Raw genomic sequence first — 19,214 nt, 5'->3', positions numbered from 1 at the left:
CAGCAGGATGCCTGGGGGCTGAGGCTGTGCAAAAGGGTGTTTTTTTTTTAAAAAAACAACAACTTGTAAAACATAGAGTTTGGATGAGGAGCCCTAGAGAGACAACTAGGTACGAGGCAGCGTTACGAAATCACAAGGCAGAAATTATTTCTGGGGTTATTACAGAGCTGAATCTAAATCAACGAAAAGTTGGTAAGAGGAAACATTCTAAGAGTCATGGGAACAAGTATGAAATGGGGTTTAGTCTTTAATAGATGAAAACTGATCTGATTATCCTTTAACCACAGGATGTTTTCAAAAGTAAGGGTTGGATTCCCTGACAGAAAAGTCAGTTCTGACAAATTGCACAAACAGAAATAATGATTAATTTTCATTTCTTGGTATTGATTGTTACTGTGAAGATACTGTATTTACAAAGGTCTGGGGTTTTGCTTCTCTAACCTGAAATAATTTCCTACCTGTGGTGTGTTCCTGAGAGCAGACAGGGATTGATTCCTGCTCCCATCACACCAGTGGCAAGTCTGGGATCACAATCATTTCTATCTCTGGTCTAAGGGTTGAATAAATAAGTGACACTTACAAGGAAAGGAAAATCTTCTAAAAAAACATTAAATGCCAACTTTGAAACAGAAAGTGGCAGCAGGAAAGTCACTGCTTAGCCTGATCAGATCATAGAATCATATCATAGAACCATAGAATTTAAGGGTTGCAATGGACTTTAGAGATGATCCAGCCCCAACCCCTGCCCTGGGCAGGGACAGCTCCCAGCAGAGCAGGTTGCTCAAGGCTCATCCAACCTGGAATGAAACACTGCCAGGGTTGGGGCAGCCACAGCCTCCCTGGGCAACCTGGGCCAGTGTCTCACCACCCTCACAGGGAAAACTTTTTTCTCCCATCCCACCTAGACTTTCCCTCCTTCAGTTTGAATCCATTTCCCCTTGTCCTGTCCCTGCAGTACCTAACACAGAGTCCAACTGCAGCTCCTTGTAGACCCTTCAGATAGTGAAAAATTGCTCTGAGGTCTCCACACAACCTTCTCTTCTCCAGGCTGAACAGCCCCAACTCCCTCAGAGGGGAGATATATAAATATATAATTCTTACTAGCTGTACCAGCAGCTCCTCACACATGGATGTGCATCTGTCTCCAGAAAAGCCCTTGCTATTTATGACCAGTGCAGAGCAATGCTACAACTAAAGGTACTAATAGTTAGCACTTTTCATCTTCAAAGAATTTTTCAAACGTTACCAAATTAATATAATTAGTTAATGAAAGATGCAGTAATAAAAGCTGCCATAATTACCTACTGTAGTCTTAATTATCTCCTTACTAATGCCCACAGAAAAAGGCTTCCACTTTACATCCTCAAAACATGTGCCAACAATAATTCTGAATACAGCCCTCGCTTTAAGTGCCTTCTAAATTCAAATTACATCCATTGATGTGTTTTCTCTCCCTGTTCATGAGAAGAAAACCTCTGGAAGTTTGAAAAAAAAACCCCCACCCTATGTGAATGTTAATAAAAACTAAAGCAAAATTTGTTCCAGAAATAAAAGGAGATGTTTTAAAATTATCTTCAGTACCTTTATCCTTTGTTAGGAACTGCAGTGACAGGACAAGGGACATGGGACTAGATGATCTGTAAGGTCCATTCCAACCCTTAAATTCTATGATTCTATGCTGATCTCTCCATGAAGCTGGAATGGGCAAAATCTTCTCCTTTACACTAGGTGTAACAATTTAGAATCAAATCAAACTCTCTTCAAAGGAACCAGGCCAAGAATCCCACCCAAATTTACCACAGATTTTTTAAAGTCATCATTACATTTGCTAAATATTTTATGGAGATAAGTAGATTTGTCTGGGTTTATTACTCCTAGAAATAAACTGGGCAAATACATCTAGGAAGACACTGATGTAATGCCATGAGTCAGAGCAAACCAAGGGGGTTTGAAAAAGTGAAATACAGATATTTGAGCCAAATTCTTGGTGCATCCTCAATGTTTTAGGGTTTCATAGAGCTTTTGTGCACTGACTGTGCTCGTTCTCTGCTCTGCACTCCAGTCCATGACTGCTTGAAAACCTCTGTGCTTCAGTTCTCTCTTGGTTTTGGTGCAAGGCAAAGGAAATCTTCTGGTTTTAACCTAATACATATGTCTGCTGTTCACATATGGCAAAATTCCTTTCTGGTGGGAACTTTTTCGCTGTTGTTGCAACACACTGTATATCCAAGAAGTCTCCTTTGATGTTGAACTATTGCTCCACTACTCATTATGCTACTGATTCAATATGAAAGGCAAAATTTATGTGGTTTTTGTTAAAACAATAGCTTTGTTTTTGCAAACAAAGTTCTCCACAACCTATATGCAGGGGCCAACATCACTGCAACAGACAAGAAAATCTCTCTATTATTTTCTACTGAAAATAGTGACTGTGTTTAATAACATGAATTATTCTTCTATCCTATGGGTACATTACAATTACTGCTCTGACTGTACAGAGCATTTATGCTTTATTGCTCCTCAGGAACAGAAATTAAAACACCTGAAGCAATATTTTACATTTCATCTTCCTACTTTGCTTTCCTTGCCCTGACCTCCCAGCCTGGTACCATCAGTCCAACTTCATGACATGGGTGAAGTTGTGAACAACCAAGGATGGGTGAGAGAAAGGAGAAGACCTGCCAAGTCTTCATGGTGTCCTACTGTGCAATGACAGAACAGCAAATCTGTGAGTCTTCGTGCCTAATACTTAATTTTAACCACTAAACACTTATTTCATGAAGAGTGAACATGAATTGCAACACAGAATGAAAATGCAAATGGAAAAACCTTTGTAAATGTGTCCCTACAAGAGCTGGTTGCCCATTTTCTGCTGCCATTCTGAAAAAAAAAATAAGAGTTTCCTTGGTCAGGAATCAGATAAAAGGGATAATTTCTAAAGACAGAGAATTCATCTAGTGCCACTTGGAATAATGTGAACTCCCACAAACAGGGCACATTTGGCTCTCTTTGCTGACATTTCTAAATGGGAATGGAGATGTTGCAAAACCACCCAAGCTGGGGGCTTTGCCCATTCCCTCCCTGTGGCACCAGCCTATTGCTTTGGAGATTTGCCAGTAGGAGATGCCCTTGTGAAGTATAACAAATCCTTCCCTTGAGGGACTGTGGGAAGAAAGAAAGGGGTTCAGGAAGGAAAGGAATAATTTGACTCTAGGAACAAATCAAGTCTCTCTAGTAGTAGCGAAAAAAAAGTTTAAGTAGGTCACTTAACATAAAAGAAATATATATGCAAACATCTTCCAGTGTGGCAGGCTCTTTTCATTTAAACATCTTCCAGTGTGGCAGGCTCTTTATCTAATTGTGCATTCATCACAATTCACAGGCAAGAGACTGACTGGCAGCACATTATATACTTTGGATCATCAGCATTAGCTCCTGGAATGTTTTCACATCAGACTTCATCAGGATTGGTGTCTTTGGGAGATTCCCTGAGCACTGTTAGGGTTGTCAACATGCTTTTGCTCCTAGAAGATACTGCTATGTTTTCAGCATTTTGTGTAAATAACTCGTGGAGCTGACCAAAGTTTTAAGATCATTTTTCTCCCAAGTCTTTAGTCATATTAGGAAGAAATTCTTCCCTGTGAGATGCTGAGGCAGTGGCACAAGTTGCCCAGAGAAGCTGTGGCTGTTCCATCCCTGGGAGTGTTCCAGGCCAGGTTGGATGGGGCTTGGAGCACCCTGGGCTGGTGGAAGGTGTCCCTGCCCATGGCACGGGGTGGGATGAGATGAGCTTTAAGGTCATTCCAACCCAAACCATCCTGGGATACTGTGATTCTAAGATATATCCCTAAAACACCATGATAACACCAGCAGGGCTATTTGTAGGCTTAAAATTAGGCAGGGACTAAGCATTTTGCTGAGTCAGGACTTCACTCGATTCTTTTGAAAGGCAAAGGATGCCATAAGGCAGAGCAAGTCCTGCACAGATAACAGTTCAAAGAGAACAGCAGGATAAATTGCAAAGTTAGGCACTTTTTTCAGGATGGAATTGTTTTCACTTTGTTTTAGTGGCTCAGGTGATAGGAGAGGGAGGGAGGCAAGGTTCAAAGAGCTGTAATAAACTGGCTTTCATCTGCTTTTCTCAATGAGCCACAAAACCCAACAAGCAGTTGCCATGTCCATTGCTTTGCCTATGACCAAGACATTTTGGAGTTGTCACAATAAGTCAATCAGAAAGTCTGTCAGCTTGGAAGATTTACTATAATCTATACTTGGTGTTCTTTGTAGTTTGCTTTAACACTGCTTTCCCATTTTTTTTCAGCCTCCACATATGTCATGGTCAAGAGCAGGGGCAGAGACTGGAGAAGGAGAAAACTGCTGCACTGTTTCCCCCCTGCACTCTCCAAAGTGTAGGCAGAAACACCAGTGGAGCACGTGTACCAGCTAAAGTGAATCTTTTAAACCCAAAGACACCATGACATCTTAAGCACACACTTAGGAAGGAAAAGTTCAAAACTCCATTTTAAACCACTTATGAGGGGATTTACCAAGATTCACCCTAATGTTCAGCTGACGCTTTGTCAAAAACATTTATCACGAAGCTTTTGAAGTTTCTTAGCTCCCCCCCGAGTTATTAAAACTTGAACTGCAGAGTTGGTTATCAGCCTCAGAGCACACACAGAATACATCAGGTATTTTTGAAGTCAACCTTTCAGCCTGATTTTGAGACTATTAGAGAAAATACAACATCCCCAATCAGGTTAATGTCTGACAGACAGAGCTGAGCGGGCGGAACTGCTGTGCCTGATTGATCTGGGAGACACCTCTCCTGCCCTAATTTGCTTTTTATTAAACACTTTGCAATCAAAGGGAAAGGCAAGGAGTCTGCCATTCTCTGAGCAGGCTTCCTGTGAAGACCTGATGTTGGCTTCAACGTTTTCAGACAACTTCTTGAATTTTTGATGCTCTGTCAGAAGAATCTCTCAATCCATTGTGCCACGCTAAGGAAAAACTGCTGTTGTGAACACAAAGCAACTAGTACAACACCTGGATTTGCTGCTTGTTGTTGTGTTCTTAACAACAGCTCTGCAAAAACAAACACCAGGAGGGTTTGAGCAGAGTTTGCTGCGATGACTTGGGGAACTCACGACGAAGATTTCTCAATCACTGGCTGAACAAGGTGATCTGCTCACTGCCAGGGGCTTCATTCCCCACAGGTTTATCAGCAAACTGCCCCTTGGAGTGGCTGTTCAGACACTTTACACCTGCAGGCAGCCCAGACCCCTAGAGACCCCTGGTGCTCTACTCATGTCTCCTTCAAATGCATGAAGACCTGGAAATATAAACATTTCTAAGAGGTTTTACAAAGCCTTTTCTTTAGCTCTGCTCTTCTAAAGAGGCAACATGAAAGGCTCAGATATTTCTAATCAATAGGCTCATCTGATTCCCAGTAAGAACGAGAGAAGAACTATTTATTTTGTGCAATGAAGTGCTCAATATTGGTGGAATTCTCCCATTACATAAAATAACTCACATTCTCTTCCACACAGGCAAGCAAAAAAAGAAATCTAATAATGCCTTTCTACCTTTCAAAGTAACTTTCATCAACAACATTAACTCGCCAGGAAAACCACTGCTTTTTGAACTGAACAAGAGTGAGCTTGACTCAACAGAGCCTGAACATTCAACACATGTAAGATGTGAGAGGCAGCAAAGTAATATCTGCTAAAATGATGTCTGGAAGCCAAAAATGAGATGATTCCTGACAGGGAAAGATGAACACTTGGAAACTTGGAAATTCTTTTATTCAAAGTCTTGAATGACCTCCAACCCAATTACATTTGCAACAAGACATGACAATGCAGTTGCTCCTATTTAAAAGTATGTGTGAAAACTGAGCAGTTTTGAAGCTTGATTCTTTTTTTCTTTTTTTTTTGAGTTTTTTAATCATGTTGAGATGAAGCTCATTTACTTAAAAAGGAAAAATGAAACAGAACGTCCTCTGCAGCTGGTCAAACAGATTACGAAACTCTAATCTCACTAGCCTGAGGAAAACCAAAACTGTTTTTCAAGTATCTATTTTATAGAGCATTAGCTTTATACTTTTTAAAAGAGGCATTAACATAACTGATCAGAACATCCCAGAACGTTTCTGATCTGGTTAATCATATGACGTTATGACAGAGATTTTTGCTGTCATAGTGCCAATGTTTCTAAACATTTCTAAAATCCTATAAGTTCTTTTTTTTTTTCTTTCTCAAAATTAGACATGGGTAACATCTATTTCAGCTTCTTCCGAAGTTTTTCCTTTCTAAGCTCCAGAAAACTAGTAGAGAGTATTTTAGATAGACAGACACATACAGGCAGAGCAAAGAACAATGTTGGGCTCCATGACCTATTCAGATTTTTCTGTTGGCTTTTTCTACAAAATATATTACTCTAAATCCTGCATAACTCATTTCTGAGAGCACCCAGCACCCTATTTCCTTAGCTCTAATGAATCTTTACAGCTGAACTGGAATCACCAATAAAACATTCAGAATGTCTCTGGTTTAAATTTATTGCCTATTCTTCCCTTAAAAGCAATTGTTTAACCATTCAAACCACACCTGTTGCAGCTCTGAGGTATCTCAATGCTGATAATTTCACCACTACAGGTAAACACAGGCAAACTAGGAAGAGGATGAGGGAGGAGAAACACTTGCCAAAGCTATTGCAGCACATCAGGATTTTTCAACCATTCTAACAGAGATAGTACAACCTTCTATGGAAATGAGTATATTGTGCTGTGGAGACAGTGACTTTTGGGAGCCTGGATGGTTGGACTCGGTGATCTTAGAGGTATTTTCCAACCTTAATGGTTCTGTGAACCTATGAATTCTGGACTAGCACTGCTGCCCACTTGGCAAGTGCACAACTGCTGTGCTTTCCTAAACCACAGGGTATCTGCATCAAGTTTTGGTGCTGACATGTCCTAACTAATTATTTCCCTGGAAAAGAGACTGTTTTGTTTTCCCCTGATCTGGTTCTAGAACTTGCATTCACTCTTTTTTGTTTCATAAATGATCTGATTTATTTTCAAGACACAATGAGGGATGCTCTCCTTCCTCCCCACACCAAGTGTTATTCCTCTGGGATGGTCTGAACTGTAAGAGAGCAAACCCCAGGGCAAAACTAAGCTGGGACTTCCTGGCACATCTCAAAAGGGAAGTGAATGTGGCATTGCATGTTTTGTCTTCTAAGGCCAACCAAGACTGGTTTAAAATCCATGATCTCATGCCATGCTAGGCCAGGAAAATGGCATATTCAGGGCATAGGTTTCCAGCATAAAACACACGTGAGGTGATCGATGTGACTCTATTCACCTGCCAACAGCCCTGGCAGAAAAAGAAACAAGTTCTGGAGATGAGCTGCTGCTGGAGGCAAAGCAGGAACCATGAGAAGAGCTGCCCTGACCTGTGAGGAGCTGGTACTTTTACTTTGAACTTCAGCAGATCTTAATGAATTCTCCATAATTGCCAATCTGGGGTTTTCACTGAGGATATATTTCTCTTGAGGTGCCAAATGCAGGAGACATATTCACCATTAGAAACACAAAGTTTGGGTCTCCCAGTTGGCTGTCCAGGCTGGTGAAGGCAGTTCCAACATGCACCTTCACCACTGCTCAGATCACTCTTTGTGCTGGATCAGGGGTTGGATGTGAACATGCATCAGTGCTGAAGGATTTGGTTTCATAACTATTGACATATTGATTTAATTGAAGTTATTGACTTCAGTGCTGTGAAAGCTTAAACTAAAAATAAGCAGAGACAGTTTTAGTAACAGAAGAAGTTAAAAAGGGACTGTGTTGGAGGTTTTTGTTGTGCTTGACTCATCCCTGTCTTACTGCTCTTCCAGTCCTCTCTTATCTGACAGTTCTGGAGGGGAATTTGCCAAGAAGTTCATCTAAAGCCTTAAATTTGATTGTGAAGGCAACACTTGCTTCAGTTTTCTGAGAAAACAAATTCACAGACAAACCCCTGAAGAAGAAAACAGGGTTAACTCTCTGCTCCACAAACCAGTCAGGATTTCTGAAGAGGCCAAAGATACAAAACTACTGACATCTGCACAGATATGCTTAAGAAAAACCTTCAGCCTTGAGGTTCATATCTTGCCTATAAGCTTCAGCCTCAACTCCTCAGCCTTCTCCATGCATGTTTTCAAGGGTCAACAAATAAAACATTTACTGGATCAAATTCTGCTCATCAGTGAAGAGAATCAACATGTGATCGTGCATAATCTCAGCAACAATTCCTCCCAGGGAGACATCCCCACTCCAATGCAAGATGGTGTATACATATAACATGCAGTATCCACATGGAAAAGGCTCAAAGGATAATGTCCATTTTCAATGAAACTACTCTAGTTTTCCACCTTCTTATATACACTTGCACTGTCTGAACACAGAGAGGTTCCTGGTGCTGCAAGGCCACAAGGTGTACGAGCAGAAAATGCAGATTTTCATGGGAAAAGGAGCAGAGTATGATACACAGAAGAGACTTTCTTTTTCTGTTTCTGGACTCTAGTGCTGTTTTGGCTGCCAACAGTACACAAAATTTCCACTGAAGGGCAAGTCAAACCAATTTCCCTGAGGATGGAGGCATCCGAACGCTCGCCGAGGTTATTCTATTAGTGCCTACGCATTCTTTGAGCGGATGAACAGCTTCACTTTGAATCCATGTCAAACCACAAGAACTGGCTGATAATAACAGTCAATTAAAATGATCTCCTTCTTCTAGAAAAAAAAAAAAACCAACCCTGGCTAACAGCTACATCTCACATTTTCTAGCTGAGCACAATAGGGCGATTGATGCTGGAAGGAAATGGGATAGGTTTGTATCAAGGATCCGCCGGGTCAGGTTTGGTGACAGTATTTGTAGGTTTAACCTCTTACACAAGTTTGGGAGATGAAAAAGCCACTTCTGCTGAGCATGCAGAGTGAGAAAGTCAGAGCTAGAACTCACAAACACCCGAGCTGTGCTAATTAGACAGATGTTTTGAAAAGCCCAAACTTCACACTCGATGCATATTTGTACCTTTTGATGTCGGACTTGGTGCTGCTTCACACCACTCTGGGCTCACTGAGAAAGGCAGAAGCTGCTCCCCTGCTAGGCTCTCAGGGTGAGTTTGCCATCTGATCTACTGAATACACAGATAAAAGTCGCCGCATACTTTTTTTTCCTTTTCAAGTCCAGTACTGTAACTTGGAAAGTTCTTTTATTCTTGACTCCACTGACGCAAGAAAGTGGCAGAAATATGGCAGCTTTGGCTGCTTTCCTTGAGTAGCTCTTTGTAACTGATCTTTTAATGCTAAGAAAACAATAGGTATTTTCATTTTGCATGGAAAAAAACCCCACTCCAGTTATAGAAAATAAAGGCAATGCCTTTCAAAAACTTTAAGAGTGCTCCTGACCACTTGATTTTTCTCTACCCTGACTTTAAATATTGGTAAATAGGTACCATGCACAGGTATCAGATTCACCAGGTTTCTCTTGTTACACTTAAGAAAAGCCCAATTATTACGAAAATTGTAAGTTTAACAAAGATATTTCTATTTCCCTGTGATCTGCCATTCAAAAGTGTTAGCCAGTCATTTTATTTTTTTTTTAAAAAACACTCTGATATTTGATCTTCTGGAGTTTCAGTTACATATAAAGCTGGAGAGCCAGCAGAAAATTCTAAATGGAATCTGAAGATTTCTAAAGTCAACACTCATTTTGGCAAGAGCATTTTAATGCAGAAAGCTGAAATCCTCAGTGACTCTCTCCTGCTGATATCCCTGGAGCAGCCAGAACCACCATTAGCACAAAACCAAATCAACCTACAGTAGAACATAGAGTTTTGCAAAACAAATGTTGACACACATTCTGGAAGATGTGTAGGCACCATGGGATCAGCCAGGGCAATCCGCTGCTGTTTCAGCTCACTCCTGGGATGAGCTGTAACAGAGATATCTGAGAGCAAGAGATGTTGATAACAGAGCAGGTCCACATCCCCAAACCTCTGCTTGCCAAACCCTGTGCTGTGCCAGGCTCTAACCCCTTCACTGCAGAGTTAGAGATGTTTGTGGCCTGTGGAAGGTTTGCTTTGAAGAGGTCGTTTTCCCCAGCAATCTTTTGTTGGTTGAATATAGAGTTCACACATATTGTGTTTCCACCTCCACGGCTGGAGAAGCCCTGCAGTCAAGGCTATTCCAGGAGCAGGGAAGGAGGAGGCTGTGTTCCAGGAACTCACTGGAACTGGAACAAAGAACAGCCCTTGGAAAGTCTACACAGCCCTGTTGTGCACAGACTGTTTTACAGATGCCCTGTCTTTGGACGACATTAGACACTTGTTTTTATCTTTATCTTTTTTGCTTTTCTCTCTCCAGTAAAGTCCCAGACTTTGGAGCACAAGCTCATCCTCCCAGGCACTCTGCCTCCTAATTTCAGGGTATCTCCCCAGCTCTGTCTTTTTAAGCACCACTTTCTCCTCTGCATAAAAGTCCTTGTGCTCTTTGGAGAGTAAAACGCCTTTGAAATGCAGCAGTAAACTGCAACCAGCAAAGCAGCTTTTAAAAAGCTCATTTTCATTTTCTTAGACCATGGTTAAAAACATTGTCTGCTCTTCTTTACTAGCTGTGTGGGCTTATGTCAGTATTATTTGACACTTATTAATAAGAGTATTTTCTCTGCACCTTTCTCATCACTCTCAGTATCATTGCTCGTCAGTTAAAAGCAGCGAATTTTATGGCTGATGGTGAATTATTGTATTGGCCATTTTTCCAGTGCAAAATTAGTATTCTCCACCTCGTTAAAAGAAACTGATAGTTTAGCTATCTATGACTTTATATTTTATTAGGCATTTATAGAATCCTTGATTCCATACTTTGGAGACAGGTGGCATCCCTTCTGGGGCTCGAAAGGAATGAAAAGGACTTCATGCAGCAAAGTGCCTTCTGGAGGGAAACTAAAACAATGATAATGCAGGAAAAAGTAAAAAAAAAAACCCCAAGTTCTAAACCTGTCAGATAAATCTGGACTGCAGTTCAGAGGAATAGGCAGGCACTAGCTCTAGTCTTTTATAAAACTTGTAAGTCTGATTTTGCTGTTGGCCATGGTAAGTTCTTCAATGTGTTGAGACATGAAAAGTCAAGAAAAATGCCAGAGTGCAAAGCTTGCTGCAGGAAAAAAAAGATGACTCAATTCTTTGTCTCACAAAGCATGTCAAAGATATTATAAAGTACTTACAGATGCTCAGCCACTCGGATTGCCTGGCTGGCCAAACATCTGAAACCCTGTAATTTTGAAGAGAAGGTACTATGCTTCAGACAATGGAATCATTTCCGTGGCAACAGAACGAGAGAGATGATTTTGAAAAGAAGAAGAGAAGTTTTGAAAATCAGAATTTCAGTTGTGATCAATAACGATCTAACCTCAACACAAAAGGCAGCCTAGATTAATTAGCATTTATAATGAGTGTGTCAATACAGCCTTTCCAAGATCACCATGTAATGGAATCAAGAGGCAGAGCATAAGCCAAGAGTTGAAAAGCTCAGGGCTAAACCCTCTAACAGACAGAATTTGGGTGAAACTAGTATTCACATCAACAAAGGCTGTGAAAAACAGGTGCCTCAGGGTTTGGACCTCATGTAAAAGAGAAGACAAAGCCATGAAAGACCAACAGATTCCATTTACCTCTCCTTTCGGAAGACACGACTTCCTTTGTTGATCAAGCAGAATGTAGGAAATTATGAACAAGATAATGCTCCTTGCCTGGCAAATTTTAATGGCTGCTTTACAGTGCTAAGGTACAAGTGTTGGTGCCTTGTAATTCCCTGCTAATAAAAGACACTGCAGAGTTATTAGTGTTATTATAGACTAAAGTCAGTGACAAAGAAATAAAGAACCATGAGAAAGGTCTCCATGTATTTAACATCAAGATGGTCCCTCACAACTTTACCTCACCATGCCAAATGGTTTGCCATGGTAATGTTTAGCCACAAAAGCAATTAGAGGATTTGAAGTCCCTCTGGAGAACTTTGTGACACACTCCTCTCTGAGGCTCTTGGATGGCTGACAGAATTTGGCACATCTGTGGCCATCAGACCATCACCAACAGTGATGCAAGTTCTGACCAGATGTCAGCAGCAACACTGAGATGCTGATCTCTGTTTCACAGGCACTGTTAGCTAAAAACCCACCTTCATCCAAGTTAAAACACAACAGGCAATATTTGTAAAAAGCTTGATAAACAATGTGGGTCTCACTGGCAAATGTTTATTCCCCAGTTATTCAACAGTGGTCAAGGCTGTAGCAGCTAACTGCACAGCCTCAATGTATGCTGGAGAACACAGCCAAGACTCCCTTAACCAAGAGGCCTTGAAATAATCTCATTTCACTTGACCCTAAATTTCAGATTTTCATTTTTATCTTACACTAAGCTTTCAGGGCTTTTTTTCCCTAATTACTATCTTCTGTGCTATCAGTGACACAAGGTCACAGCCTTCTGAACCACCAGTCATTACAGACTGGATTTCCATCTTTGCCACAAACCAGGGACAAAGTCAAGGCTCTACCCTCACTGTCTGCCCTGTAACACAGGACCAAAAGTGTTTCCTCTCTAGGTCAGGTCAGTTTGGGCTGTGCTAGAGTTGGACTCGATGATCTTTGAGGTCACTTCCAAGCTGGTTGATTCTATGATTCTGTGATTCTCTCTAATGCCTCTCCTCCCTCAATAATCTCTAACAAGGACATCTAAACCACTGAGTTTACCTTTGCTTGGGACTTTTAAATCAACAAATTAGAGTTATTTTGTACTAACCCCAACAGTGGCTCTTGCAGAGTACCACGATGCTATTCCAAAAGGGGTTTTGAGGACAACAGACCAGAGGGCTACAGTCACTCAGTGAATGTTCCCATAGCCCTGATGTGCTTTCTCTTTGAATACAAAATATTATTTGTAATTACAAGTGGAATTTGCTAATAAACATGGCTGATAATGAGATATAGCTACACACAAAATTAGCCTCTTCTCTATGTTTTTAAAACCGCAGTTTTTTTCTGATAGAGACATTTGTAATTACCTTCAGTATATTTTGAGAACCACATTCTGGAAACAAAGATATCAGGTGCCCTAGAGAAATGTTCTGTATGCTTTAAAACATCCCAGGGTTTCAAATCATTTGTTTGACTTTTAGCAAGAACCAAACATGAATGGGAGGGAGGATTATGCAAATCAAAGAGGAAGGACACACAGGCAGAGAGGAGAGGTGGAAAGAATATTCCAGAATAAAGGGAAATCAAGTGCCCACACAGGGACTGACTCCAGCACAACTATAGCAGAGTGAGCAGTTTTTATAGCTGCATGGAGAAAACTCACTATGTTGATAAAACCTTTGCAGAGAGGAAATTATCCCTTTGCTCCCAGATACAACACCATCTAACAAAGCTATGAGGATGTTGAGAACACTCAATGCCCACACAGGCCCAGACAATTTAAAACCAGAAGTTTTCTCCTTTGTTCTGCTCTGGCTATAAAATACACTTGGACTTTTTTTCCCCTCTCAACATTTTTCAACATAAAAAAGAAAAACAACTGTTTGAAAATTGTTCACATGAAGGGGAACATTATTATGGGACATTCTTTCCTAGAAATCTTTTAAGTCTTATTTATTAACAGAATTAATCTGATCAGAAGCTAGCTGAGACACAGAGTGATGAAATGTGTCATCTTCAAACCATGTTTTGCTAATGAAATTTTGGTGTTAATTCAGGGATATAACAGAACCCTCGAATCTGTAATAGGAACCAAACAACAAATGTGGTTCATCTGGCAAAAAAAGTGTCATTTTCTCCTTTTTCTGTTGTGGGTTTGTCACTGTATGCTCTCCATCATCCATTTCTTTCCAGAATCTACTTTTTGATGTGGAGTCTCCACTTGGCCATCAACTTCACCATTAAAATGCTCTGAACATGTTTTGCTGTTCCAATCCCAGGAACTGTTTTGTACTTTCAATCCCAGAATCCAAATGGATTTCATAAAAACCCTCAACAACTAAGGCTGGGATTTCATAAATAACCTCGAGGTATCTCTATGGTGCCTTGGGCTTCAAGCTAGTGCCCAGTCCAAGCAGCAACCAAAAGCAGAAGAGAAGCTGGGTAAATGCTCTGACCATTTGAAGGTGTGGAGCTCCAGGTTGTTGTGGATAGATCACTGTTGGGATGTAAGAAACCTGACTGAAATTCAGCCTCAATAGGTTTATACAACACGTCAGTGACCAACAAAGCTCCTGCACAGACATTCTCAGGAGTCTAAAGCATCACCATTGGGATAACCCAACTTAAGCAGCTTTTCCAAACATCTGCAGGCCACTAATAGAGTTGTGCTCCCAACCCATTCTATGGCCTAAACCATTGATTCCTGATCTCTGAGGTGTAAGCACATCACAGGTGACCAGGTGAGCTGTGCTGGATTTGCCCCATGTCAGCCCCACTGCAGTGACCTCCAAAGAATTCAAGTCCTGGGAAGTTCACAGCAAAGATATCTACCATGGCACTGAAGGGCAAGTTCAGTTTTTGGGACACTCTCTGTGCCAACACTGTCAAAATCCCAACAGGCTCAAACTCAAGAGGAGCAAGAAGGCAGTGATAGAGGTGTGACTTGGTCAGAAAACACCTTGTCAAGCTGCTGCTGCTTTGGGCTTTGCCATGGGACATTGCAGCTCCATGGCACCCAGAGAGGGCACCTTAAAATCACGAGAAAGGAATGTGATGAGGCAAAATTTCCTTCTGATTTTATGAGTCTGATGGGAAGTTTGACTTGCCCTTAGGCCAGACAAACCATGGTCTGACACAGAGTGCCAAGTGCTTCAAGCATTTGTCTCAAACTGACCCAAAGTGAGGCCATCTGAAGCCAAAAAGTGTTGCTCAAATTGGGTTTTCAGGCTGTCAGAAGAAGCAAAATGTTCTTAAAAGTTCCATTTTTTCTTTTTGACTAATGTTTAAGATACTACTTAAAAAAATATCGAGATGAAGGAGATGGATGTGATTGTGCAATAGCAACAACTCAGAAACCCTTAACTAGCAAAGAGAGTCAGGAATTTGAATTAACATCAAAATCATGTATTATGGCATCCACATCTGGATATCACTTTACTGACTAAATCCAAAACTTCTCTGAGAGCCAGTTGGTTTCTGTAAAAATGTATTTCTCCCTATGAAAGGAAATAATAATTGGAAGGTCTTGCAGGAAGCCACCCAATACCAATAGAGGAAATTGCAATCTGTTCCTCAATGTTAGTTTAAATCAATGTTATATTTAGCCCAAGCCTGTTTTTTAATGATAGTATTTTCAATAGCTTACACTGCACTGAGTCTTCTCAAAGGCTTACACTGTATTAGGAACTGCTTTGTTTTCAGAATGTTTCTTTAATCATCCCTCGAGGTCTTCAGCTTACCCTAGGTTAGATGTTGTTCCCCATCTCCAGGACATCTAGGATTCCACTTTCACCAAAGCGTTTTGGATTTTTTTTTTTTTTGCCTCAGGCTAATAAAAAGCAAAGTATTTCAGCATATGCTTGTCTAGAAGTATGTGTGGTTCTTAAAAATACTAAGTGATCAAATATTAAAACCACCTCTTTCTGTTTCCAGGAGTACACACAGCAGTTTACCTTCTGAAGAATTTTCTGTTTGGGTATTTGGATTTCAGTAAATTTCCATTAAATCAGTGGTTTCAAAGGAAGACTTTTTTTCCTTTTTTTAAAGTACAGTATTAATGACACTAAACAAAGTTCAAGAACTCCAAGCAAAACAACTCCTGCAATTCCTTCCCCAAGTTGACCAAATCTTACAAAACACACTCCCAGCACCAGTGCTAAAACCTCCCTGGGACACTGCACAGAAACTGCAGAATTGCCCTGTGGTTTTTATGGATTTCATTATATTGTGAGGTAAGAACATCAAAATTAAGTTTATAATAGCTGAACACAGATCTACATGGCAAAGGGTTTCATACAACCTATAATCATTAGTGCTCAACAACTGGTGTTCCCAACAGCTGAATTATTTCCATTGCACATAACTCAGTTTAAGTGAAGCCATAAATTTGACAGCAGCATTTGCACCAGAAGAAAAAGGTTGGTAAATGGTCTAAAACATGAGTTTCAAACATGTGACTCAAGAAAGTTCCATGACAACTTGAATTACAGTATATTTTTGAGTCTGTGGAAGATGATTCCACTGTCAGAGTTTCTGTGGATTGAAGTGACCACTGGAAAAATGTAGAACTAGAAACACTACATTTTCCTAAGTGTCAAAAATTCACCTGTACCCCAAAACAATGTGATTTAACTGTGTGACTAGTGATTAAAAAACCTACCTGTGGGGATTCAACTTGGCTACCAGATTATAGCCAATATTTTTATGGCTGTACCTTTGAAAGAAGATATTATAGATCCTCAACACGCACTCAAATAAAGGCAGACATTGTCTTTAAGAAAAAATTATAATAATTAAAGAAGGGATGAAATCAAAAAGTACATTCTGCAGATGAGGAGGTAGGAATGTCAACCTCATTCATTACACAAATCATTCAGATATAGAGGACACCACTCACTACCTGCACCACAATCCAACACCAGAGAGTGGCAACATGTGAAAACATTCATAGTATATTTTTGGCACAAAAAGTTATGATAGATTGTAGGAGTTCATTTTTTACGAGTTTCTAGATTTAATAACCTAATTCTTTGGTATGTGTAAATGTATTTATGAAAGAAAAAAGGAATTTCCTTCTTCTATCCAACTTTTCACAAGGTGTTTGTCAACCCGAGCAGATTACATTAGTTTCAGAACTTTTCCATTGCTCTTCACTACTCTGAAAAGAGAAATGTTTATAGACTAATCCTGCTTATTCCACAGGTGGGATCCTCTGCAGCTGCTTTGAATCAAGGTCTGAAAGAACAGAGCCTGACTATTCAGGCCCTGTAGTCTCTGCAAAGAGCTGAAAAAGGCCACAGAATGCAATTCTGAGGCAAAACATGGAGAAATCTCATGGGCTAAAAATACAAAGAAATACTTTATGTCATCCTATTTAGCACAGACTTTGCATATAGTTTTCAATGGAAGCAAAGAACAAACTTTCCTTCACTGCATCCCTAAACATGGAAGTTGAGGATGTTTGTGGACACCAAGTTCCAGCCCATGCCACTCCAGCTCCTACTTCTCACCTTGTGCATTTTCAAGTCCTCAAAGCACAGGATGAAGGGGCTGAAGATACACTAAAGTATCTGAGTCGATGTGAAAAGAAAGAGAACAAGAAAGATTCAAGGATTTGACTGAAGTGGATGCATTAGATTTGCCAAATCCAAGTGCTTTATACAACAGATGATCAGCTAGAGGAGAGAACCTGAGTCACCATCGACATCAAATCCAAGGTCCAATGGTTCCATGAGCCTGTGACCAGGGACCTGCACTCATCTGCTCACTGCACAACTTGTAATTCCACTCCCCCAGCCACTGAAATCCCCAGATTACCTTGATTGCTCTGTCATTATCTCTCATCAGCTGCTGCTTCTCATCTTCCAACTTCTGTACAACTTCCTGGAGCCGCTGCTCGGCCGCAAGCTGCTGCCGGCTGTTCTGCTCTGTCAGGGAGGAAATGCTTGTCCTGAGTTCAGCTATGACCTAGAAAGAAAACAGCATCTTAAATCTCCCTTCAGTAAAAACCATGTGTTTTGCATGGGCAAACTCTGCTGTGCAAGCTAAACATCCGAAATAAAGAGATTACAGGTAGGAAATTCCATGCAGAGAAAAGGAATCGAGTGAGGCTGCAAAGGACAAAAATTGCTGAACAGCAAAATATTTGGAAGGGTTTTCCACTCTGACATTCCAAAATATTTACTCATGAGAACAAAGCACATCTGTGATCTCCAAAATCCAGGCTGCTCCCAGTCTGCCACTGCTCTGAAACCAGGAGGGAGAGTTCACACAGCGACGGTGGCGCTTGGTTTCTGGAAGGACATTTTACAGCTTGATGTTGCAGAGAAGAAAAACGTCAACATTTACATACTGAACCGAAATTTAAACTTGCTAGTGAAATCCCTGAGCTGCTGAAAGCAGCAAATTCTGCTCAGCAATACAATGGGGACCTGACTCCCTGTCCAGGACCCTGAAACTAGACTTGTCTGTGAATCACTCCTGAGTTGTTGAATTGTACTTGTTTCACCTTTTTCATCACTGGGAAAAGTCATAACTAAACCTGATCCTTTAGGCATATTTACAGAATTTTATACTGGCATGTCATCACCCAGCAAAGCACTTAAACATGTGGGAGAGTCACTGACTTCAATGTATATATTTAAGCTCAAGGTTAAGCTGCTGTAGCAGCATAATAGAGGCTAATTCTAAAAGCACTTTAGCACAGAGACAGTTCAGGGAGGCACAAATGAAGGTACTGAAATCACTGGGGAGGGGGAAAAGGACTGATGAAAGCTGTATTGTAAATTTATTTCTCTGTTTTAGTACCTAAGAAACCCCAGGGAAGAATTATAGATATAGATTATGAATAAAACCTAAACAGATATTTCTTCCTAAAAACACAGACTAAAAATAGAGAATGCTACACTGATCAATGCACCAAAATGGAGAGATCATCTGGACAGGGTGTAACTTCAGCCAGAATTAAATGGTGTCTCTGGGTCTGCAGTTTAGGTCATCACGAAGAAGACACAATTTGCAGAAATGTGTCTTTGCCAGGTGTGTCAAGTGCAGTGAGAAAACAAAGGATCACATAAATTAATAAGATAACAACTTGAAGCTATTCAAAACTGTTGTGTATGTCCCATTTTGTCACCTTGTAAAAAGAAAGCAAAATAACAAACCCTCCAACATAACCCAAACCTGAGATTTAAAGCTATGACTGGATCCAGGGCCTGAGCTAGCCCAGGAGTTCTGAATTGCAGGCAAGGAAATTTCAGCATGAATTGATGAAGAAATATCTGCCTTGTGCAGTACTTTTCAGGGCAAAAAAATCTGTTTACTCTGTAAAAACTTCAGAGAAAATTTCTTGAAATATCTTCTCTGTGTGGGTGTTAGAAGTGAATGTTCCAAGAGGCCACAGAGAGTCAGATTAGACAGATGTTGTCAGCAACATGACCACGGGAAAAGTTGGGACTGACCCATTGTGAGCTAAAAAAA

General features: G+C 40.6%; 1 protein-coding gene across 1 annotated transcript in view; it reads right to left on the bottom strand.

The window, feature by feature from the left end:
• Nucleotides 1-17,702, bottom strand: part of LOC103805347 (centrosomal protein of 112 kDa-like) — a gene marked incomplete at its 5' end in the record, with an annotated part of 37,746 nt that extends 20,044 nt beyond the window's left edge. The window contains one exon of the mRNA XM_009077991.1: nt 17,553-17,702. Within this exon, the coding sequence (XP_009076239.1) occupies nt 17,553-17,702 (150 nt within the window). The remainder of the gene's footprint in view (nt 1-17,552) is intronic.
• Between the last annotated feature and the right edge of the window lie 1,512 nt (nt 17,703-19,214).

Source organism: Acanthisitta chloris, unplaced genomic scaffold (assembly GCF_000695815.1).
Source record: "Acanthisitta chloris isolate BGI_N310 unplaced genomic scaffold, ASM69581v1 scaffold15897, whole genome shotgun sequence".
Classification (NCBI taxonomy): domain Eukaryota; kingdom Metazoa; phylum Chordata; class Aves; order Passeriformes; family Acanthisittidae; genus Acanthisitta; species Acanthisitta chloris.
This window is presented reverse-complemented; position numbering and strand designations above follow the sequence as displayed.